The 24,922-nt window shown below is 40.3% G+C and overlaps 1 protein-coding gene across 1 annotated transcript in view; it reads left to right on the top strand.

Moving 5' to 3' along the window:
• rapgef6 (Rap guanine nucleotide exchange factor (GEF) 6) overlaps positions 1-24,922 on the top strand; it is a 144,191-nt gene that overhangs the window by 27,485 nt on the left and 91,784 nt on the right. The window contains 4 exon segments of the mRNA XM_056398160.1: positions 3,893-3,963; positions 4,767-4,823; positions 9,751-9,834; positions 20,143-20,212. Coding sequence (XP_056254135.1) covers positions 3,893-3,963; positions 4,767-4,823; positions 9,751-9,834; positions 20,143-20,212 — 282 coding nt within the window.

The raw sequence follows: 24,922 nt of genomic DNA on the forward strand, positions 1-24,922 counted from the left end.
ACATAAGTGGCTCCTACTTCACTGAAAAGTAAATTCTCAGTGTATGTGCGCTGAAGGTTTCAAGTTTCCACATTTGCTTAAGTTGTATATTGGGCCACAATTGGCTTCCAAAGTAGTCACAAAATGTGCACTTCCTAAACTCAGATTGAAGGTGATCTCAGAGAAACTTTCCATCTTCAGTGGGTGAATGTGGAAACGGCCTAAACTCTATACACCATTCTGCACAGTGAAAGTCAAACATCCAAGTGAAGAAATAATAAGCAAAACACATCAGGGAGACTTTAAGAAAACATAGTTGTGTATGCAGATGTATGTTTTATCTTATTATTTCTCCGTCATGAGGGTTGGTCAGGCCAACAGCAACATGCTTAAATATTTCCAAGTTAAGAAAAATGTGTTGTGGCCACATAATACATAGGGCCTCTGGTAAAATAATGCACTTGATGGTTCCACTGTATGTCTTTTTGCGTCAGGCAGAGCATTTAATGTAATCCAGGAACACACTAACAAGCAGGGGTGAGGTGGGTATTGGGGCTGTCTGGCCTAATCTGAGCCCCCACGCTAGCAAGTCTCCTCAGGCCTTTGTGTCCTAACACACACACACACACACACACACACACACACACACACACACACACACACACACACACACACACACACACACACACACACACACACACACACACACTGTACATGGACATGCATGCTCAGCAACATGGCAAGAGTGCTTACTGCAGCAGTTTGTTGTGCTCACTAACCCAGTTAACTGTGATTTGAAGTCAATACAGCTGTACTTCCTCACCACGGTGAACCAGGCTTTTCCATGCGTGCTCTCTGCTCACTGTGTCTCTGCCTCAGGATCAGTAAATGGAGGTTACAACTCTCCCTGTAAGGCAGCTGGCCAGGTCAAGCTCTCTGTCCTTCAGCATTTATCTCTTATTTAAATGGCTGAGAGCCCAGTGTTCAGTGTCTCAGAGGGCTTGTGGGTTTTTTTCTTCAGGAGACATTTGGGGAAAAATAAATATTTTTATACTTCGAAGCATGAAAAGCATGAAACGCCAGTGAGCATTTAAGCACTGTGCATTATGACCTAGCTGAAACCACATAAGATAGTCTTCCTGCTGTGATTGTCCAGATCATGACGTACGACAATTCCTCAGATACTGATACCTTGTTTCAGCCCAGGAATCTCCAAATCCAAATTGGGCCAGGTAACCATAACAAACCTGAGAAATTTGCAACCTATTAGTCACAGTCCATTCATGTAGAAAGCAGCAGAAGGGCCAGACACTATAAATAAGTCTATTCAATTTCTTTGTGGGAACTAGATAGCACTGAGGTAGCACAGCGATGCTGAACCAAGTACATGGTATAAACCTGACAGATGGGAATTCACCTGATCCATTTTATCACCTTTATCTCTAATGTTTAATCCTTGCCTCCCTCTCTTGTTTCTGTCTCTCTATCTTGGTATTTCCCTTTGTCTGACTGCTCTCTGTTCACGCCCTCCTTTCCTTCTTTCTCACTCTCTTCCTCTTGCTTACTTTCTCTCTCCCCCTTCTCATCCCCCAACCCTTCCTTCCTGTGTCAGACAGAGCCAACAACACATCAGAGGTGTGTTGGTCCATTGCATTAAAGGCTCCCTAGTCCCCAGTGTTGATCTCTGCTTCCGCTGGCTCCCACTGCTTGACTCACTGTACGAGTACACACATGCCACGCTCACAAACACACTCACACACACACACATGCCACGCTCACAGACACACACACACACACACACACCAGAAACTATGCTTTGACAGAGGCACACTCCTCTTGAAATGCTTGACAATAATTTTCTGACAGAAAAACAAATCCTCCGTCGGCTTAAGCTGTAAACAAAACCAGTAGTGAGGAAATGGTGTTCCAGCAAAGGCAGCAAACTGCAAATGTGAATTTAGCCTCTAGGGGTTTTCTGATTTATTAGTTTCAGATTAGGGCATTATAGCTGTTCCAATTTTTTGTGCGTGCACACTAAACTGCAGCTGTGCCTTGGCTTTATTCTAAAGAGGGATGATTGTTCGGGGATTTTTTTTTTCTCAATTCAGCTGTTAAAAGTTTCAGACTGGTGAAGCTTCTAGTTGGCTGATGGACGCTTACATTTTATGTGTAAATGTTCTCATTTGATTCAACTGCTAAGTTTTTGCTGACCATTTCAATCATACAGGAAATATACAAATGCATGATGCTGAACCTGGACATTGTCTACTACAGAGCGACAGAGAAAGTGGTAGGGAGAGATGCAGACATGGTGATGATTTGGCTTCAAACAGGAAAAGTTTGACATTTTGCGAACTACACTTGCTGATTTTCTTGAGAGAGTTAGATGATGAGATTAATAACACAGTATGAAGCTTCTGCCTGCAGCTGGTTAACTTAACTTGGCTAAGCAAGCTCGGCTTTTTCCCAAAGTCTGGGAGCCATTTCCAGGCAACTAGTGGAGACTCCAGAAAGTTACTGGTCCTGACCAAGAAATATTCTGGCACATTACCCCCTGTAAAACACTGAATTGTCATTCTTACACCTCTGTTTTTGAATTAATTAAACGAATAAGATACAGTGTGTTAGGTAGATGGATTTTGTTCGCTTTTGGACTGACTGGCTAGCTGTTTCCCCTGCTTTCTGTGTCTATGCTAAGCTAATTCAGCTTTACATTTACTGTTTAGACATGGGGGTGGTAATGTATCAAACCTCTCATCTAACTTTTGGCAAGAAAGCGAATAAACTTATGTCCCAATATGTTGAACTATTCCTTTTAACCTGCAGATTCATTCAGAACTCACTATGAACTTACTATATACATTGCAATCTTCAAATAATCTGTAGAGACTGGGATAGAAGATAGAGATTTCCAAAAGGAATCATGGGTCCATCTGTTCTCTGTTGTGAATTAGCTTGTGTGTATCCGTGTGTGTCTTTGTGTGTGAGAGCATGTGTGAGCACGTAACCAGTCATCCATGCCATCCACCTGTTTAAAAGTAGCTGCCCTGTACCCGTTCTGTTTACTTGATCCTACAGATGCTTATATGAAGCTGTTCCCTTCACATACGCACTCCGTCAGCCTCTTAATGTTTTGACAGCTGGCCCTGATAGAGGACTATTTTAAGGCCGTGGGTGGATATATCTGTGCATGTCTCGCTGCTGTCATGTGCGCAGATAAGTGGTATGCCTGCCTGTCTGGTTTGAGGGTGTCAATTTGATAGGCAGTGTTTGGCATAGTCCAAGTGGCTTCTGTCACTGAGTACACTAGCACTAGATGTGATTTACATGGTGCTGAGACATTCCACACACTCTAAACAATGAGCTAATCTTTTAAAAGCTTTGACTTCTTAAATACTAAGCACACTCAGCAATTTGCAGATTTTACAAACGTGTCTATTAATATATATTATTTAAAAAGGCAGTAGACACTGTTTTTAGGGATGCACCGATCCAATCTGCTGACCTCATTAAGCAGATCGGGTCTCGGTGAGATGTGATTGTTTCACATTGAAGAAAGATTTTTTGTCAGTTTCATTATAAAATTCATTATGTCTGTTGTCAGTTAGATAATTTTTTAGTGGCACAGCAATCCCTGGCCTCCTGCCACCTTATAAAAATCATTCCCATGAGGTCCATGCGGTGGGGTGTATAGACTTTGAAATTTTATACAAGGAAAACTGGAATCTGATTAGAACTCTGTGTCAGCAGATACCCTGAATTAAGGTGTTGTATCGGAAGTCAGAAAAAGTCAAGACTGTTGCAAGAAGCAAAGAGTGCTTAGTAATGTGTTTTTTATCAGTTGATATCGGTACACCAAAGAAGTATGCATTGAAGTTTGCTATAATGATTGCATTGTCTTTCTATCCTGTAGGACCTGCACACCATCTACTGTCACCTCTACCACATGGACGTCCTCTCCCACCTGAGGGAACATCAGCTAAGGTAAGTCATTTCTGCTATTAAATGATTGGTTGATCACAGTATCAGTTTACCAGATTAACTTTAGAGTAGCCTATAGGGCCACTTTCTGAATGAATTGTTATACGTGGCACACCCTACCCAAACAGGTTTAAGAGTGGTTAGAAATTTACAAATGCCTTTTGCCCCAGGTTGGTTTTTCCACCTTGGGTTTAGCATTCACAGGACATTCAGGTTAAGGTGGTTACTGCCTTCATACCAAACATGTTTGAAATGTTCTGCTTGAAACCAGGAATGTGGTATTAGCAGGTTTGATTCAGATGAGCGGGTTATGACTGACATTTAAACAGGAGTGTTCACACAAAATTGTCGGTCTGAGTACTCCTGAACCATTTACAAGAAATAATTCCACAATGAAGTGTTTTAGGGACACATGGAGACGGATATAAACATCTGATAGACAGTTTCTGTAAATGAATGATAAAATGGACCAAAAGGCATAGTATGCTTCCAAACTTCTGTCCAGTTATGAAAATATAAACCCTGGTTCTTTTGTAATTGGGCTCAGATGGCCAAATCCAAATACACAGCAAAATTCAGGAACAGCTCAAAACCAAAAAAAAAAAGAAAAGTTGCTTGGGATGCAGCCAGAAAATGAGTAGTGGGTCACCTTAACACTGAGCTGACAGACAGTAATGATAGTGTCTAAAAGGGGAGAGCTTGGTGAAAAAAGTCTAGGATGGATATGTGATGGATTGTCAGGGCTAGAGATGTATTAGGGACGTTTTTGGAGAGAAAAAGTTAACATCTTTGTCCTTCTTTCTCAGGTCGATGTGTACCTCAGCTAGATATGAGAGACATGAAGCTAACCACGTCCTGTTCTAGTAAGTACAAACTCTCACACTGTGTGCAGGAAGTGCTCTGCTGGGTTCTGCTGCACTTACTCTCTCTTTCTCTCTTTTTGTCAAAATATCTGTTGAAGAAAGATTGTTTTATTCAAATAAGAGTTATTTTTTATGTTTTCATTCCCAGTATTTACTCACTTAAAATTTCACATCGTATGCATTGTTAAAAAAAAAAAAAAACCTTGATTTACCAAGTTCTTAACATTAACACTTGGTAGCTGCACAGCAACAACATCGGTTAGTTTTTGCCACAAAGCAGCTGCTCTAGAGAAAATTATGACATGATCAGTGGCACATCAGCGTAGTTGCTAAGATAATAGCATGCAACCACGACTTCATTCCATTACATACATTCAATACATTCCTTGGTCTAAAGCTGTTCACAGTAAGAGCCGTTAAACTCCATACATCATAAACTGGGAGTGCTTCTTTCCCAATGAAAGAGGATCACAGATGTATATGGTTCTTTAAAAAAAAGTTAATAATTTTCTAACACATCAGCTCACTGTAGATTTTAGCAATTGCTACTCAAACAGGAATATATAGTGCATTTGTGTCAATGTTCATTATAATGAAGGAACATGTCGCCCTTTGCAATGGCCTGGCTTATTGATGTGTTTTTAATAGTTTTTGGACACCAGGCTCCATGGCACAGACCAATGAGATTTATTAGGCTTTGATCCGAGGCTTTGAGCTTTTGTTAATCTCTTCATTGTTGGTTATGGGTTTTTAATGGGATTTGTTGATAGTAAGAAAAAAGTATTACAAATCTTATCTTTGAAAATGGCATAAGGCTGACTAAATTTTGGCTTTGTCAAACTTGTAAATATCCTGAACCTTTGCTTAACCCTGTTACATCCACATACAACATATTACCATTTCAAACATAACCTCATACACATTTCCAAACATTTGCATCAACATAGAAATATGGATTAAGGCCCCTGTTAAATCATCCACATTATGTGCTGCATCTTAAATAAATGTTTGAACTGCCCAGTAAAATCTTGAGCTGTAGATTTGCGTTTGATACATTTTTCTGAAGCCAGGTTTGAGATACTACTCACTGGATCAGAACACTGATGTAGATCTGACGGTAATGTCGACAGATCCACTGATGGCCTGTCTGCCTTCCATTCTGTCTCTCTGTCATGGGTTGTGAATAAATGGATACTGAGATGGATGAGGTAGATGCTGAAAAGAAGTCAGTTCAGCATCATCATACAGTGTGGAAAAGGAGAGAGGAGGAATGTGAGGACAACAAGAGTCTAGTGAAACAGGGAGAGGTATTGGAGGGTGTTGAAAAGAGGAGAGAGTAGATGATGAGAGAAGGGAGGAAGTGGCAGCAAATGAGAGATGTAAGGAGGTATATTAAAAGAGAGGAGAGGGTGCAGAGGAGGAAAGAAAACAAAAGGCAAACATGCTGAAGAAAGGAGGAGATGGTTGAAAGGATAGCAATGTTGAGAGGGAGGCGAGGCAAGAAAATGTAGCGAGGAATTTGAAAGACGGTAGGAGAGGGATGAAGGCAGCAGAGATGTGGAGGAAGTGTGAGAGAGAGAGAGGGAGGACAGAGACAGATGAAAGGAAGGAGAGATAATTTCCACATCCTGTTGATGTATTATCGTCCTCACTACAATCACATTAGACACTTAGTAGTTTAATTTACCATCCAATAAACACACACACAAAATCTTCCTCTCTTGTCTCTCTACCAGGTGCCAGTCTTAAGTACCTTAACCCAGAACAAAGCGGCTGCCATGTCCAATTAGTCAGTTACACACCAGTGTCTCCCACAGGTTGAGAATGTACTCGATGTGGTGGGCGGCGTGGCGTGTGACCAATGTGCATGCAGTCAGAGGCTCGTTGCAGTTTAGAGGGGGACAATGTAAACCAGGTTGTTTTCTTTATCGGTACATGCTTCAATTTACTGATGTTCCCTAAACACCTCACATGCGGTAGACAGTAGTGAGGTGGCTGCGAGCATCTAGTCCCCCCCATTCAAGTTGAACCAGAGTGATTTTATCCATGTGGGCAGGTCTTAATCTAACCTATGTATGGTAAAACACCACACACACACACACACACACACACACACACACACACACACACATCATACACACACATCATATAGACAGCACATGAAAGCAATCAAGGTCTTAGCATTGAAACTAGTAGTTAATCATGTTGGCCTCACTTAAACCCAACAATGCATAAAGAAACTGGGTTTTTTTCTTGTGTTAAACATGATTGTTTTAGACTTTCAGCTTTTCCTATACAAAATCAACAAACAACATATAGAGGGAATGACATGCGTGGCATTGATGCACACAGGAGTCGACTGCAACTAATGATTATTCTCACTACTGTGTATTTTTCCAATTAATCAACATTTTCCTCTCACAATGTCCCAGTTCCCAGTATGTCGTTACATTTCTTGTTTGTGCAACCAACATTTGGACAAAGACCAAGTAAACCCAGCAGTTATCAGTTTACAATAAAATGAAACAAAAAACTGGAGCTGGAACCAGTGACTGTTTTGGCATTTTTTGTGGATAAATAAATAGTTGATTGGCTTCCAGTCAATGTTTTTTTTTTTCTTAAAGTGTTAGGCAAATGGTCTTCATTCTTTTTTGTTTGGGTTGTGTGTTTGGTGTGAAGTGGCGTTATTGGGTATTTTTTGCTCTGTACATCCTAGTGATCACTGTTTTAAAGTGTCCACAACAGTGACATATTTTTTTGAAACCTGAGCTTCTAAAAGTATCCATCTTTTCTTTGTTTCTTAAACCTGCTCGTTCTTTTTAGCACAAACAGATAATTTCCTGTTACACAAAATATAAGTGTATTACCTCATGTAGTATCACTACTGCACCATCACCACTGAAATCATTACTTCAATACAACGTTTGTCATACAATCTCACTTGAGTGAAGTCTGCACCAAAATGAAATTTTGCACATATCAGATCCTCTCAAACCAACTGCAGATATGGTCAGGCTCTGTGTGATCTTGTGATTTGAATACTGTGTAGTTTGGATGTAGCTCCGTGACAGTGTGCACCCAAGTGACACAAAGAGATGGAGAGTGATGCGGAGACAGAAAGAAACAAAGCAATGGAGATTCATAATGATAATCATTATCTATCATCTCATAAGGTCGGAGTTTGGAAATTGCGCAGAAATACCTAGAGAAAGGCCAAATAACTAGAAAGTAAAGAGCCAGTCTTTACCTCCATAAAGCCACTTTCAGGTCACTGAGCTACAGACTTTAGCCACCTACAATTCATATGTAAATGTGGGCCTATGCGTCAACACTTGAAAAAGTTTTGAGGAAGAAAACCCCCTAAGTGATATTTTAACATGTATCCATAATTTACTGATGTGTATGTATTCCCTTAAATGCAGTTTGTGTTTGTGAATGTTCATTAAATGTGTAATTATGCATTTAGAAATTATTTGTATACATACATCACACAGAAAATCTGCTGTTTGTTTACCAGGGAAGAAGAGGTGGTAACATGACAGTATTTCCATAATACGTTGCTCTTCCCACTATGGTGCATCTCTTATCTCCACACTTCAAACACTCCTCATTTCTCAGTCCCTGTTCCCACTCTCTGTATTCATATTCACAACCACAGACACAGATATGTTCTCCTCTGTCTGACCTCTTCATCATGTATGATTGCGTCTGGGTGCTCGCTGCTGACTCAAGCACCCAGCTTATTGTAAAGTTAATTAGACTGGTGTTGGGGGGTTAATAGATACAATGAATACATGAAATAGCACGGATAATCACATAGCTGTTTTTTTTTTTTTTATTTGTTTATTTCCATATAAAAGAATTCCATGTTGCATTTGTAATGAATGATGGACCAGATTACGTGACTGTCTCAGCTCTGTTTATTCCGCCCTTTTTAGCACGGCTGCTTGACGTTAATGGATTTTCCCCACCTTGCATTGATGGCACATTATATCATGGCTCTGTAGTGCTTGGCATCCTAAGACCACATTTATGCTAATGCAAAATGCATTACTTGGGATTCAAAGCTCAGTTGTGCACTTTACATTTTCTTTCAGAGATCTCACTCTTCGGTTCTTTTTACATAACCTCTACATTTTTCAAAGACTTGGAGGAAATGTCAAGTAAGAATCCTGGCTTGTATTAAATTGGTCTATCTAGCCAATTCAGCCATAAATGTATGGATACATAAAAAATCGTATAGCCCTAAGTCAACTCAGAATCAGCACAAAAACATATAACACAGTGCAGAACATATTTTAGGAACAGAGCACCATCAAAGCGTCAGAGGAAGTAGAGCTATGGTGACACCTGAAATGAGGCTGCAGAAAAAAAATCTAAAAATATGATTCATTTTAACTTCAGGGGACTTTTAAACTTTCCAAAAAGTACTACCTAAGCTTGACTTTGAGAGCAACCCAGAGTCATCAGAAATAAATGGCCAAACCTTTCATAAATGCATGTTCTTCATTGACAGATGGCATAATATTTGATATCCATCCTTATCCTTAAAATTCGTTTTTTCTTCTTGCTGCCATTTTGTGCCACAAATTTGTTAAGAGATTTAAACTAACACTACGAACATGGCTTTCATTTCAGTTAAAGAACTGCAGGGTAGGACTTTACTTGAAAGGCCCAGTAACCCAAAGTAACTGTGGCATCAGATGCAACAAATGAATCAAAAAGCACACGTGACAAGGAGTGGGGGGAAAATAACATACGGGCCAATTCCTTCTCGATCATGAAATCTAACGAAAGATCAAAAATGGGAATATTACAATGTTCACATTGTCCATGCTTTCTTACACATTAGGTGTTATGAAGTGAAGACTGCAGTGTTAGATGGTTTGAGTGTTTCACACCAGCGTTTTCTTTCTCTCTGCTACAGCCCAGACAGCATTGCTACCTGTTGGTACATCCTGCTCTCCGGATCAGTCTTCGTCAAGGAACACATGTACCTGGCAAGATGCTGGTATGTAATTACAATCACACACACACACACACACACACACACACACACACACACGTCATAGTGGGGAGAGACAGGAGGTGTCATGTATAGTGAGAGTAGGTGGGATTTGCCTGACATTGCACATGAACCTACCCTATCTTGTCAGATTGTGTGTGTGTGTTTGTGCGCGCGCGCACTTCTGTCTGTGTGTTCACCTGTAACATGAAAAGGGAAGCAGCATGTCAGAGTGATGAAAAGACAGGTTTTACTGACATTTACGGGAATGCTTTGCATGTATTTTGCACCTACAAACACAGAAACACTGGCACCAGTATATAACAGTTTTGTGATGCAGTGCCATGTTAGGCTCCATAGAACAGATTTCTAGTCTCACATGAATTCTTAAACCCTTCAGCAGGGTTTTTTTTTTTTTTTTTTTTTGTGGTACTGTACCTCAGATGTACTTAACAGTCTTGCAGAGAGCAAAACATCATTGCCCTTACAATAAAAGAGATTATAACACGCCCTTTGAGCAGCTCTACTTCTTCAGAGCAGACTGGAGGCTACAGTCAGTCAGTATTGTAAAGTGACCAACGAGCTGGTTAGCATGCTAATTTCAGTGGAGGAAAAGAAGTGATAGAAATACAGGCAAAACAAGAATGTTGCTTTCCTCCCCTCTTTGTGAGGAAAGGAATGGTGTTTGATACTGAAGTTGCAATGTTCAAGTTTATAAACAGCTGTTCATGCTAACGTTGTCTATGTAGCAATCGCAAAACTTAAAAATAGCTCCTTTTAAATGTGTTTGTAATATGTTCATTATGGGCAAATATGTGAAAAACTAATGAGAAAATGGTTAAAATGTGTTGCAAGTGCATGAACTGAGTGTTTTAATATTGATCAAAGAAACACATTGGGGGATTGAATAAAACACTTCTTCTGCATGTCTTGACAATTATTGCTTGATGAGAGAGGAGTTTGGCTCTCTGGGTGGAGATTCATCAGGAACATGTGATCTAATAAACCAATATCAAAAGAAAATATCAGGCCCTCCTCCTCCCTAGAAGCCACCAGAATGCCAATAAAAGCTAATAAAATACCTTTAACAGAGATATTGCACCTGTTTAAACACTGGAATTGATTGCAATAGGGAAAGCTGTGGCAGAAATTGCTGAAGGTCGGTGCTCAGCGCCAGTGTTTATCTTCCCTCTGCTGTTGTAGTTGGGCTGAAATAGAAGCATTGCATGCCAGAAGCGGAAAGGAAGGGGGCAGGTACCTTTTTGGTGCATTTATGTCTAAATCAAAAAGTTATGACCTCCTTGGTCAGGAGTTGAGAAGGATGGCTCAAGAATGATCTCAACCTCCATCATACATTCACATTTACAGGGTTCCTGTCAGTCATGGAATTTCTGTAAAAGGAAGCAGCTCTAAGCTTTTAATGCTCTCTGGGGATGTCAGTGAAAGTCATGGAAAATTATGGGACCACTTTACAGGAACATGCTATGATGTTTTTTTATTTGGCTTTCAGTCAGTTGGTGCTTGTTATAATAGGGAGTTTATCCATATAATAAGATGAAAATGTTATCTATTCCTGTGATTAGATAATCGCAGCACTGGAAGTAGTTGAATAAAGCAGGAAATATAAATCATGAAAATGACATTTAGGGTTGTGAACTTATCTCAATTCTGGTAATGGGGTATATCAATTCATTAATATGAAAAATGGGCTTCGTATCACGGATGCAAATAATATTTTAGTATTGATTCATTCATTGGTTCTTTGGTTTATCAGATGTCTGAAAACAGTGAAACATGCTCATTGCAGTTTCCCAAAGCCCAAAGGTGACGTCTTCCAATGTCTTGTGTTCACTTTAAAACCTAAAGATATTTAGTTTACTGTCACATGAGACAAAGAAAAAAGCTTCAAATCCTTCCAACTGAGAAGGTGGAAGCAGGTTCCAAGGGGAGGGCTCAAACTGTCCGACAAGCATAGTATACTGTATATCTGTAATTAAGATGCTGGACACCCACCTTCGCTCTGACTGTTGGGTACCTCTGATAAAAGTGTTGGGTGAATGTGCTGCTGCAATGTGGCAATGCATTCAGCAACTACTACTACTACTACTACTACTACAACAACACAAAACACCAACTGACCAACTGTAGCAGTGAGAATAGTCGGCCATGTATCAATAACCTCAGGGCAGCTAGGACTGTTTGTGTGTGAATGCATGTGCGTGTGAGTGTGTGTACGTGTGTGTGTGTTCATTCCTGTGTGGGTCATTTGATAACAGAGTGAAGGGTGGGGTGGGGGAGGGTTGGTGCGCTGCAAAGGACTGGAGGGTGTATGTGTGTGTGTGTGTGTGTGTGTGTGTGTGTTGGAGTACTAGTAGCAGCAGGGGAGCTTGGAAAGGGTCACAGAGGGAGCTAATGGGGGGAGTGTTGTCTGTATGCATGTGTATGTGTGTGTGTGTGTATGGAATGCGGAACCCCTGGCAGAACAGTGGCTGGCCATGTGTTCCTGAGCAGCCTGCCCGCCTGGAGCCCAGAAGCACATCCAGGCAGGAAATGAGCAGGCTACACACACACACACTGACGCACACAGACACACACACCTCCCTGGAGCCAGCGGACAGACCGACAGACAGAACAGAGTAGAGCGGGAGGGAACACACACACACTCCTCCCTCAGTTAAAGACAAACTAAAAGGCTGACAGTCACCTACTTCTGCTTTTTGAGGAAACTTTTTACTTGTTCACACTCTCTGGAATATAAAACACACCCTCGGATACACACAGCGGAATATTGTACTTTTCCCACTCCTCATTGTGGATATTATGCTGGATATCATTTCACTTGCAAGGAATCAAAAGAAGTGGAGCCCCAACATTCCTGCTCCTGGTTAGTGATCTACAAGTTTGTGTTTGCTTTTCACTTCTTGTAGTTCAGAGACAGTTGCTGTAATGTAACAGCCACCGCAGGCTAATTCAGTTGAGATTTTTCAAAACTCCCTCGCTCTTTCTCCATGCATTCTTCAACCCAGCATGCTCCATTTCCTGCCTCCCGTCGTTTAACCAACTCGATAGCCAGGAATTCCCCATGGCACTGTGGCAGGATAGCTTACCAACAGCTTGGCCCGCACAGCTCTGAAGAAACACACTGCTAACTTCTGTGTGTTGTCTTTATCTGCACTGATTATCTTGGAGAGAAACAGACCTCTTTTTCTAATTACCAAAAAAAAAAAAAAAGGTCAAAATGTTTGTGCTGGTGAGGTTTTTAATTAATGTTTCCTGATAAGTTATGAACGATTGAATGTGCAGCGAGAGAAAGAGGAAACAATGTGGATCGAACCTACATGTCAAGAGCAAATGTTATATAATGATATTACGGATGACGGAGGAAGGATTATTCATATATCACTGTGTTTGCCATAAAATTTGTTTCAATGCATGACACGTAAAAAGATTAACAACACTGCTCACTTTTCTGGGAACTTGCTGCGCTACAAGAGAGTAAAGATCACAGCAAGATTATCTGGAGCAGCGTGTAATAAATGTATGTTCAGTCAAGCGTGAATGGTTATCTCTCTCTTTCTCTCTGAGCAATGAGGATACTTAAACTCATTGCACTGGAGTTTAGCAGCAGCTGTCGGCGGGTGCTCTGTTTTACTCTGATATGCTGATGTTTGAATGAGCCCCCTTAACTGATCCCACCTCTGTAATATGCCGTAATGTTGCTGAATGACCCACTATGTCATTCCTTGGAGTCTGTCTGGCATTTTTTTAATTTTTTTTTGTGTGTTTATGTGCGCTGGTGGTCTGTCTGTAGTGTTGACCAGCTGGCCAGCTCTCCAGTCTTCTTAAATGTGTGTGTGTGTGTGTGTGTGTGTGTGTGAGTCAGCCTGGTCAGCGTTAGCCAACAAAACACTAAAGCAGGAGAGGAAGGACAGCCGAGAGAACTGAGAAGTAAAACAGTGTTGTCTGTGTGTCTAAGTTAGATTTTGGTCTGCGGTTCTCTTTCTTTACTGTCGGTCATCATTACCATGGAAACATGGGTGCCAAATGGGCCTGGTTCTCGGTTTCGGTTTGATTTTTGACTGAAACTCTCTCAAACTGTTTGTAATCTCAAATTACACTCTCGAAAATTGTCGACACTGTGCAGCTTAACATACCATGTCGGTTTGAAAGTGAATCTCTTACTGTTGCCAAAAACAAACCTCTCTAGAGGTGCAGAGTTAAGAGCTAGTGTAAAATTTGTTTGTAGGTTGTTTTGCAGACTAGGCTGCGTTCAGACCAGCTGAAGCCCTGCATGACAAAACGCAGCCTCCCAATTCATTTGGGCTGTATTTCTACAGTTTACCTTGCGATGATCATGATGGAAAATAAAACGACTACCGCCTTCCACAACTTCACAACTCTGTCCAGAGAAGTAAAGTTGTGTGTCATGGGATTATGAACTGCTATGGAGTGGTTTGGCAGCTGATATCTCTTCAAAAAAACATGTGGATTTCCTGGATGTCTCCTCTGTACCTGAAGCACCACATTCTCCACTAACGCAGCTCTTTGCATTGTTTTAATGCAGAGCAGTTTTCGGTCTGAATGCCTCCTGAGCAGTTTAACTTTTGTTGATTGATTTCCAGTATTGGCAGATCTTTAACAAGTGGAATCCACACAACACAAAAATTATACCACAAGTGTGTATCAGAAATTTCTACAAGAAACTTCTACTACTTTTAATATTGATCTTTTCATTGTCCTTTATTAATAGTACCATTTTGCTCTCTTGGTCACATTGCTGGTTTTTCCAGGCTTTTGACACCTCCGGGTGTGTGTGTGGCCTTATTTTCTGTGCCGGCTGTCATGCTTTATTGCCCAGGGCTCTGCAGCTGTCACTGGACCGAGGCTGAACCTGTTCTTCCCTCTGCCAGTTACTTGTTTCTGCAGGAAAAGAGAGCAGAGAAATCATCACCTGCTGAAATCCAGCACAGGCACAGCGTCAACGCTGTGAGAACAGCTTCGATTTCCAAGGAAAGATGACTTACTTGGAAAACGAACAAAGAAACTTTTAGTTCATCCGACAAAATGTTGCTGTGAGAGCAGTGATTGATTTGAAATAATCTATAGGCTGGAAATGCCAAAGTGGTAGAGTAGTTTTGAAGAAATAGACCTTGAATTAGTTTCCATCATAAGCTTAGCTGTTTGGCAGACAAACTAATAGTCTAGTTTTGAATTGCCATTGTCGGTAATTTGGTGTATTTTGGTCTAAATGAAAGAGTTACAGGTGTAATTGCAGGAAAGTATTAAAATGCTGTTAACTGTTTTTTTTCTTCTGTGTGTGTGTGTTTGTGTGTGTGTGTGTGTGATCTACAGCTCATCTGGCATTGCCTGAACTGTTTGATATTGATTCGTGTCGAGATCTGATATTTGAAGGAGGTCCGAACATACTGTAGTTACACAATAGGAACTCACTGCTCACCACATCTATGGAAGACATGATATATTTCTGCATGAGACAGGAGGGTTTTTTTTTCCCGTTGTGCTAGTAAAGCTTCTTTTATTTCATGCAGAGATAGAGTGTAACTACTGAAGAACTGGAGTGCAGAGAAATCTCAATGACAACAGTGATTTATCCTGAACTCTGCCAGTGCTATGAGGAGGAACTTTTTTTGTGCAGGAGTAAATAAACTTGTTGAATAAACTTTCTAGACTGTAGCAATGATTCATGGTTAATACATTCATCAGCATGTTTGTTTCATGAAACTCTAAACTTGCCTTTATTTTGCCAGCCTAAAGGTTTGGCCTTGGTGTGGTTTTAGAGGTTTTCTTTATTTCCTCTGTGAGACACAGATTCGTAGCAGCTGACAACAGAGAGGTATCAGATCTCAGTTCAGTCAGCCCAATGGCATCATTTGGAGGGCACACACTCATATATACACACACACACACACACACACACACACAACACACACACACACACACACACAAACTCAATTACTAACTTAGGGTTGACTCAAGCTTGTTGATTTTTCTACTTTTGTGTGAATGCAGTTGGTCAGAGGAAGAGGAAGACAAATGCTTGAGCAAACATGGGAAGCTGCGCTGAGGTGTATTTTTAGCTTTTTGTCCTACCATAACTAGAAACACGCACATTAGCAAACTGTATTTTTCCTTTGTTTGTCTCACACAGCTTGTCTCACCACCCTACACACACACACACACACACACACACACACACATACACAGTGAAGAGACAGGCTTGGCAGGCTTTGTGCCGTGCTGACAGGGACCATGCGTCTCGCCTCAGTGGAGTGTGGAGAGATCTGTCAGAGTCGGGCTGACCTCCAGGCTAAGGGCTCTGAGAGATCTCTGAGCCCAGCAGTCTGCATTCTTCCCTGGGAACTCTTAAAACCACGCCCGGGTGTTTCATGCTCTGGTGAGAGCTGCTGTATTTAGTTGTACTTATTCAGTCTTTGTTTTTCATTGATCAAACCAGTTCAGAATATTTGAGGAAACGTGATACTTCTTTTGCAAATGACCAGACAGACGAATATCACACAATTCCTGTGGCGTAAGACAATTTGGGGAATTTGAACTGGTGGTCCTGGTGCTCCAGCCCATGTGTTTGCAAGCATCTTCCTCACTGAAGTGTCATTGACAGTTAAACCATTCCCCTCAAGGAATGCTTTCTACAGATGACACTGGCCTCTGACCTCAATGTAAGGAGGCAAGAAAAAAGCAGAATTTCCCAAGACGAAGGTAATATGATCTCACATGTCACATAATTATTTTACATACAATAAAAAAACTGAAATAAACACATATTGAAGGCATGAATATTGAGGTAAAATCTCATGTTAGTTCCTTGAAGTTTAAATGCTTCTTTCTCTGTCCGAGCTATAAATGGAAAATAAGAAAAAATCAATGTAAGGGATAATGGCTTTCACTGTCCTTGGATTCACCTGACAGGTGCACTTATTGAAAAGCAAAATTGTCTAATATTGTGTACATTTAGTGAATAATTTAGTTTCCAGTAGAAAATCTGCTGTAATCCTTTAAGCTTTAATTGTGTTGCCAAAAAGCAGTAAGGCTGTATCAGCAGGGAGGGATGCTCTGAGATGAACCTCTGTTTAACCTTATTCAAGAAATCCAATCGTAATGTATCCGATTTCTTGTGGCAGTGAGATGTCAAATAAATTCGTTCACAGCTAATTTGGTTCAGGTTACAATTGAAAAAGGTTTCCAGCGACAGCGTGGTCATAATTTATCATCCAGTGGCAGCGTTCCTCAACTCCAGTGACTGTGGATATCACTGCTCCCAGTGTGTGGCACCATGGCTTTGACAAGCTCTTCACAACCGTTTCCTTTTACCATTTCCTAGAAAATCTGTCTGTTGGAAGAAAAACAGCTCATCCAATTCAGAAATGTGTAAAAAAAAAAAAAAAAAAAAAGAAAAAAAAAAAAAAAAAGGGGACTTTCATCCTTTTTTCATCATCAGAACACATTATGGAGACAGACTTTCATCTGAGCCCTAAATCAAGAGGCTGACTTTGTAAAATTTGGGGTCTGTGCCGGTGTGAATCTCTGATTAAGAATGTGATGAGATGAAAGTTTTTATTTTTTATTTTTTGGCCCAGAGAGAGGAAGGGCCAACAGTGAGAAGAGAAGAAAGGATGAAAGGGAATGCAGAATAATAGGAGAGAGAGAGAGAGAGAAGGATAAAACAGCAATGCAGAAAAAAATGCAAAGGGGAGAGAAGTAAAGTGGACAGGACATGGTAAAGGAAGCAAAAGAAGAAGAACAGAAAAGAGAAGATGATTAATGAAAGTGAATGGAGTGAGTGGGAGAGACAGAGGTAGAAAGGAATCAATGAAACAAAAAGCTGAGTGAAGACGACCAGAAGAGAAAGTAATGAGTAGAGAGGCGACTGGTGAAAGGCAAAAAAAAAAGAAGCATACTGGGAACCACAGTGAAGGAGGGTGCGATCGTGTCAGAGACAGTGTGAGAACGAGATGTGATAGTGAAAGTTGGCTCTCTCCTAGCTCAGCACGCTTCCATAATTAAAACCAGCCGCTCCTCCAGTCCTTAAACAATGCTGACTCGCCACTTTAAGCATGCCAAAGGGAGCGAGATGTGTTCACAGGCCTTTCTGTTCTCTGGGATCACCGCACACACTGATGGAGCTGTTCAGACGGGGTATCTCTCACACACTCACACACAGAGGCAGTTGGTGGGAAACAGAGACGGAGACATGTATAATTACCATATGCATCAACACAGATGCTCGAGAGAGGGAGAGAATATTCCAAGTGATTCAAGAAATCAAGACATTCAATATGTTTTTATTTTAGGAAGGTATCAGTACTCTTCTGTGTGAGAACGCCAAAACATCACACTGACTTTGACAGCAAATATTATCATAATGAAGCAGATGCTGAAGCCTATTTTTAGCAAACATTCCCCTGTTCTAGCCTCTCATATGTCAGAATTTGCTTCTTTTCTTTATCATATATGATTTTAAATTGGATAATGTTAGATTTAAGGCTGTTATTTTAAAACAAGCAATTTGAAGATGTCACCTTGTGCCTCATGAAATTGTAACATTTTTATGTCTGCACATTGGTGTCAGTCGTGACCGGAGCCTTAATGTTTTTGGGTTGTCTATCCCGTTATCGTGAACACGATATCTCAGTAACTCCAAGTCAAGGATGAACTGATTTAGAATCTGGTTGTCAAAGGTCGCCTCACAAAACACATTTTCGGACATAACTCAAGAATCCATACGGTAATTATGATACAATTTAACATAAAGGTCTGTTAGGATAATATGACCAGTTGATGACATTTTATATCCAAACAGTCAAAGGTTAATTTCACTGTGACATCATAATGTTCTGCAAAAATATTTCTGGCCATTATTCAACAGAACAGAAGGGGGGGTTGTGACCATATTTCCTGCAACTTGACTGGTTGGAGGCAAACAACCATGAGGTGATAGTTCTAGGTTCACTATAAACAATATATTTTAATTAATTGATAATGAGAATCTATAATAATTATATAATATAAATATAAATATAATTATTTATAAAAAATAATTATAGATTCATTAATAATGAATATAGATTCATTAATAATGAATCTATAATTAAAGTAATGTTTGGTTGCAGCAGTGGTCCATACATTGTATATTTTAATTCTGTTGAGCATTTGCTTTGGGCTTCTGAGAGTAAAAATGAAGTTGCACATCAGTCTGAAGAAATCCTTATTTTAAAGCCACGCACTTTTTTGTGTTCTGACATTACCAGTTAGCAAAGGAATCACATTGCACCGCTACAAATCAGCTTTTCAGAATCTATTTAGAATCCTGCCAAAGTGATTTCTTGTGTTTGCCACAGACTGGGGCTGTAGTGAGAAAAAGGGTTTTTACTGTCAGCAAACACATTCTCAGAGTGAACTAAGATGTCATGCAGAATCTCCATGTGACGAGAAAAGGGCAGACTGACCCACATGGTCTCACCGCAGCATCAGCTGCTCTCCTCCCGCTCATCAGAGGACAGACCAGCCAACAGTCCAGCTGACTGCAGCTGAATCTGTGAGGCCTGCAGACAAAGACTCGCATTGTGTAAAAAGTTTTCTCTGGAAAAACTGGTGTGCATGGAGAAATTTTCTTTACTCATACGTGACGCCACAAAAGTATCAGAATTCCCATTTATTTATAGATTAATTCAACAAAATACATGATGTTGATTCTTTAATATGTATAAGGATTCCACTTTTTGTGACCATCATGGTTAGTTGAGAACTGATTTATGTATTTTTGGTCTCTGTGGACTGTGTACAATTTTGTTGAGGTGTCAACCACAAAGTCCTATTGATTTGCAGTCTATTTTTGCCGCGGTTAGACCTTCACCACTAACTAGTGGCCAAGTTGCACTACAGAGCCATGTCAGAGGCTTGTTATATGCAGGTGCCCAATCTGAGATTTCTGTTTCTCTACGTCTTTGCTTCTTCTACCTGTGGTGGATAGACCTAGTGTCTCTCACTAGACTTTGTACAGATATAAGCTGCTGCTAAATCATTAAAACCGTGAGAACAGTGTTACTTCTCATATAGTGTTAAATGTCCACTTAAGCTGCACACCCTTGGTATCATTTTACAATGTATTCTTCAGCATCTCAGTTTTGATGAGGACTGTTATCGTATTCAGTAGCGTAAATGCTGGTCATTTCTGCATCTGTCTCCACTGTCTGTCTGTCAGACTGATTGTCTTATGTTTGCATTCGGTTTGTTTCTTATTCTGTTGCTTATTTTGTGTGTGTGCTCTTTCAACAGTTTTGGCAAGCAGCTGGGGGGCAGACGAGGCTGTGAATGCATCACTTTAGAACCGTCAGAAATGATTGTGGTGAGTAGACCCCCCCCCTCCATCTCTCTCCCTCTCTCTTCCTTTCTCTCTCTGATTGCCTCTCTCTGTCTTTGTCTCCTACCAAATCACCTCCCGTTTTATCCTCCCATCTCTCCTGTCTCTGCCCTTTGATTTCATTCTTTTTTTTCCATCTTTATTTGATGTCTGTGTTACCTTTTCCCCCATTTACTCTTATTCATCCTTTTTCTTCATTTCTTTCATCTCCCTTCCTCTTTTTTCTCTCTTCTTCTCTGTCCCCCTCATCTCCAGTCTTCCAGTCTGTGCCTCCACGCCTCCTCTCTGCACTGCATCTCTTTCTTCAAATTCATATTCTAATTAACTTCATTGGTAGTATGTGAATTTGTTGCCAAGGCATTTACCATTGAAAAAAATGACCAATTGTGGCAATATTCAAGCCAAGGAAAATTAGGAAAATAAATGCCAGGTCGGAACAGCGCCATAGTATCTCACAGAGACTTTCCCAGAAGGACTAGTCTGAAAGTGTTTCACATCTGCAAAAAGTCAACATTCATTTACATAAATGAAAATCTAGACTGTGTCTTCCATTACAGATCTGTGTTTCAGATCTTGACGAATCAGTCTTCTCTTAATCTACTGGTGGTTTCTGCGTTTGTGACAGGAACCATTGAGTTTTTTTTTTTTGAGTGTAGTGTTCATCAAATACATAGACCACCAGCACAGACTGGACGTCAGTATAATTACTGGTGAAATGTTTTCTTGAAATAATCCTAAACTATCCACACGAACATAGTGTGTTTCTGTCTGCTTCCACAAGGTTGTAGTACCTACTAGTCTCTCTGTGTGTCCTCCCTAAATGTCCTTCTTTCCTCTCCTAGAGCAGTACAGTTTTACACCAAAAGCAGCGGGTAGCACCAGCTCCACAGATGTTGTTGAATAGGGAATAAAAACAAACCTTGAGCACATATAACCTTGTCATTTCTTGATCGTTACTTGTACATTATCCTTGACCTGTAACAGAGAGGTCAAAGGAGTCTCAGATGGTACATGAAATCCCCAGAAATGTTTGTACAGAATTTTTTAAGAAACCCCCAACTGAGATTTCTGTTGCTGTGACTGTACAGAATTAGATAACAGTCATTACTGAAGCCAAGGACACAAGGGTGAAACTGTATCATCCTTAGACAGACGGTCTCTCTGTTTACTGAAAAGTGAGGCAACAATGTGCAAAATCTTCATGTAAATGAATGTCAGTTTTGCCACCCTTCATTGCGCCACACAATAATGATTTAACCAGTTTTGCTGAAAGTATTTATATTAATGCTTCAGGTAGTTCTTTACTGGGAAAATCCCGTTTTGTTTTTTTGTTTTTTTGTTTTTGTTTTTTTTTTTTTGCAGGAAATCATGTTTCCTCTACAGGCAAAAAGAAGAAAGGCTTGATAAACCTTTTTTTTGCCACTGATTGTATTAACTATAATGTTGAGTTGTAGTTGAGTCAGTTAATAATGTTTGGATGTCAACACAATTCACATTATTCTCACATAACTCTCCGCCAGAGTGTAAACGAGGAGAGTTCTCAAAGTGTCAGACATTTCCTTGAATATTATACATATTAACTATACAATGAAATTACTGATTCTAAAAACATTACAGTTATGAATAATGTTGATAATGTAGAAATAATTATGACTGCAGTTTAACCATTCCTTTGTTTTTAATCATGCAGCCTATTTTTTGTATCATTTTTCAGTATAAGTAAATGGCCAAACATGACCAAACATAGTCATACATTAGTCATAGTCAGTGCTTGTGTCTGCCTGGTGTTGGTTTGGATTGCTGACTGGAGGAGGGTGTGGATCTGCATGAATTAGCAGTTAAATAATGGGTCACTAGTAGCCTACAGGTAAAAGATGGAGAATGTTGAGCAAAGCAACAAATCTGGATACAGGGAAAGTAAAAGAATAACACTGTCCCCTCATCAACCAACCAACCCCCCCAGGAAACAACGATCTGTAGCAACCACACTCAGGAACCAAAAGTCCCTTTTGCACATTGCATAACTACCACGTGCAAAGTGTGACTGATAAATTAGACTGATAACAGAGCAGTGACAAAGAAACAACTGTAATCAACAACTTTATTGTCATTTACTGTTGCTTGATGGAATTTCCTGCACTCATGTAGTCGTTATTCCTCTCATTCACCCCTTGTGTCTTTTTTTTTTATCTCCTCAGCTCTTTTTATATAGTTTTTTCTGAAACATTAATACTAACTAAATTCCAGTGCTCACTTACTGTGTGTACTCACACTGTAGCAGCTGTGAGGTTTGTGTTTGACCAGCAAGCAATGGTCAAGGCCGGAGACTTCACTCCAGCAGTTCCAGTGACATCACAACATAATTTTCCCGGAAAGTTCCCATAGTGAAAAAGGTTGATAATAGTTAGATGCCCTTTCAGCAAGGCACTCAATCCTAAACTACCCCTGTGGGTCCACTCAGACGCTATTGCTACTGCAGGAGAAGGGAGTGGTGGTATTGATGATTTTGTGAATAGTTTGGCATTTTAGGCCCAACCAGCTCAGTTAACTCAGTTGCCTGGGAAACAAAAGATAAGATAATTTTCATTTAAAAAGAAAAAAAAAGATGATTTTGTGGTTGAGGGAATAAAATTGGTTTGAATTAAACTTGCCTGTGTTTATATTAAACCATCCACATCCAGAAGAGCAGAGAGAGATATTGGTAATGGTGGACATTGGATCTGAATTATCACAACAAAGTACAAGTAAAATACACTAAATCAAGGGCTGCCAAACCGTAGAGCCAGATTCCTGCTCCACTTCAGACTTTTCTTAATTCCACAATGTCCCTTCCAGAAGGTACATGGACTTAGTTACACATTAAAAAGAAAGAATGATAACAAAGTCAACGAACAGCGATCTTTGTTGCCCAGATACATTACAGAAGAAAATGCTAAATAAATAAATAATATAATTAGCAAAAAAACACAATCTGGTATGTACACCGTAGGTATTTAAGTAGCCATAATTATTTTAAGAAACCTAGTGAGATTGTTTAACTGTCTTATGTTCTCAGTGTTGAATAAGATATCAAATTTAACAGTACTTGATCCTTTTGTATCCTTTAACTAATCTGCGTCTCCTTGTCAAAACATTTTGATGCACAGTAATTGAAGCATGTTAGGATTCAGGCACCAGCAACAGTCTGTTAGGAATAAACAGGAGAAAAAAAAAACTGTAGTCAGCTTGAGTAGCTGGACAGACAAATTAAATACTAGCATGTCTTTTCCCAAATTGAAGAAAAACAAGCGAAATGACAAGAAGAGGAGCACAAATGCACACGAACAAGCATGCACATACACACTCTATGATGAACGCATAAACACAAGAGCAGAGTTACTGTGGTCTAGCCCACACTGCATTGCAGCCAATCAGCTAATTAGGGCCATGGGAATAGAAGGGGGAGTGTAATCTGTGGCTGTCGTCATGACTCTGGTCACAGGATGGACAGGAGTGACATTCATAGAGTGACAGGGCGGGGTTGTTTTTTAGTGTGTGTGTGTGTGTGTGTGTGTGTGTGTGTGTGTGTGTGTGTGTGTGTGTGTGTGTGTGTGTGTGTGTGTGTGTGTGTGTGTGTGTGTGTGTGTGTGTGTGTGTGTGTGTGTGTGTGTGTGTGTGTGTGTGTGTGTGTGTGTGTGTGTGTGTGTGTGTGTGTGTGTGTGTGTGTGTGTGTGTGTGTGTGTGTGTGTGTGTGTGTGGTGGGAATGGAGGGGGATCTATGGAAGTAAGTAGAGGGAAGAGGAGGGTAAGAAATGAATGAAAAGAAAAAAAAAGCGGGGATGATTCATGCTGGCAGACGGACAGAGGAATGTAAACTGAAAGATGAGTAGATGTGAAGTTAGTCACACACACATATTTAAATAGAGGAAACAGGAAATATGGTCACATTATGGCCATGACTGTCAGTCAAAAGCATAGAAGCAAGAGTTCTCAATCGCCGAGGGAACTGGTCATCACGGGACAGATATGGGTTCAGTCAAGCAGCCAGAGAGGCATGTACACTGAGACAAAAGGATAGTTACATGGTCACAGGATAGCCATGAAAATCTGGTACATTTCTAACCTTCCCCCTAAGAATTTCTTCTGTGTTACCTTCAGGCTGTTCGTCTCATGAGGCTCATTAAACGAAGGCAAGATGACACTTTTTGCCATGAGGAGGGACACATCGATACCAGTACTGGCTACTTTTACTACTGTTATTTGGTATTTTATAGTTGAACTATCCCTTATACAGTTGTTTCAGAGTCCATTATGGCTTAACTACCCACAATGCAGTAGTTATTCTGTGTATCACACAAGGTTGTTCTCCTGTCTGTGTCAACCCATTGCGGCCATTGAGTCCCATTTCAGCAGTGACAGACAATCTTTGGGCCCATCTTCTCTCTTACAGTTTATTTTAAAGATGCTTTCTGATCGATGCGATGTGATGTGATGTTTGCCTCTGAGAATTATAATGCCAGCCTTTCCATGATCTCAAGTTATCAAGAGTTTTATTGTGTGTGTTACACACAGGTATACGGGAATGCAACACAAATGTTAGTCCTATCTGCTTAAATACAGTGGTCTTACCTCATAACTCTTTGTGGCGGATCATGGAGCTGTATATTTAAGACCTTTGTGAGTACACATGACTGACATTGAGGTCTGGGGGGAAGT

This window comes from Seriola aureovittata, chromosome 15 (assembly GCF_021018895.1).
Source record: "Seriola aureovittata isolate HTS-2021-v1 ecotype China chromosome 15, ASM2101889v1, whole genome shotgun sequence".
NCBI lineage: Eukaryota > Metazoa > Chordata > Actinopteri > Carangiformes > Carangidae > Seriola > Seriola aureovittata.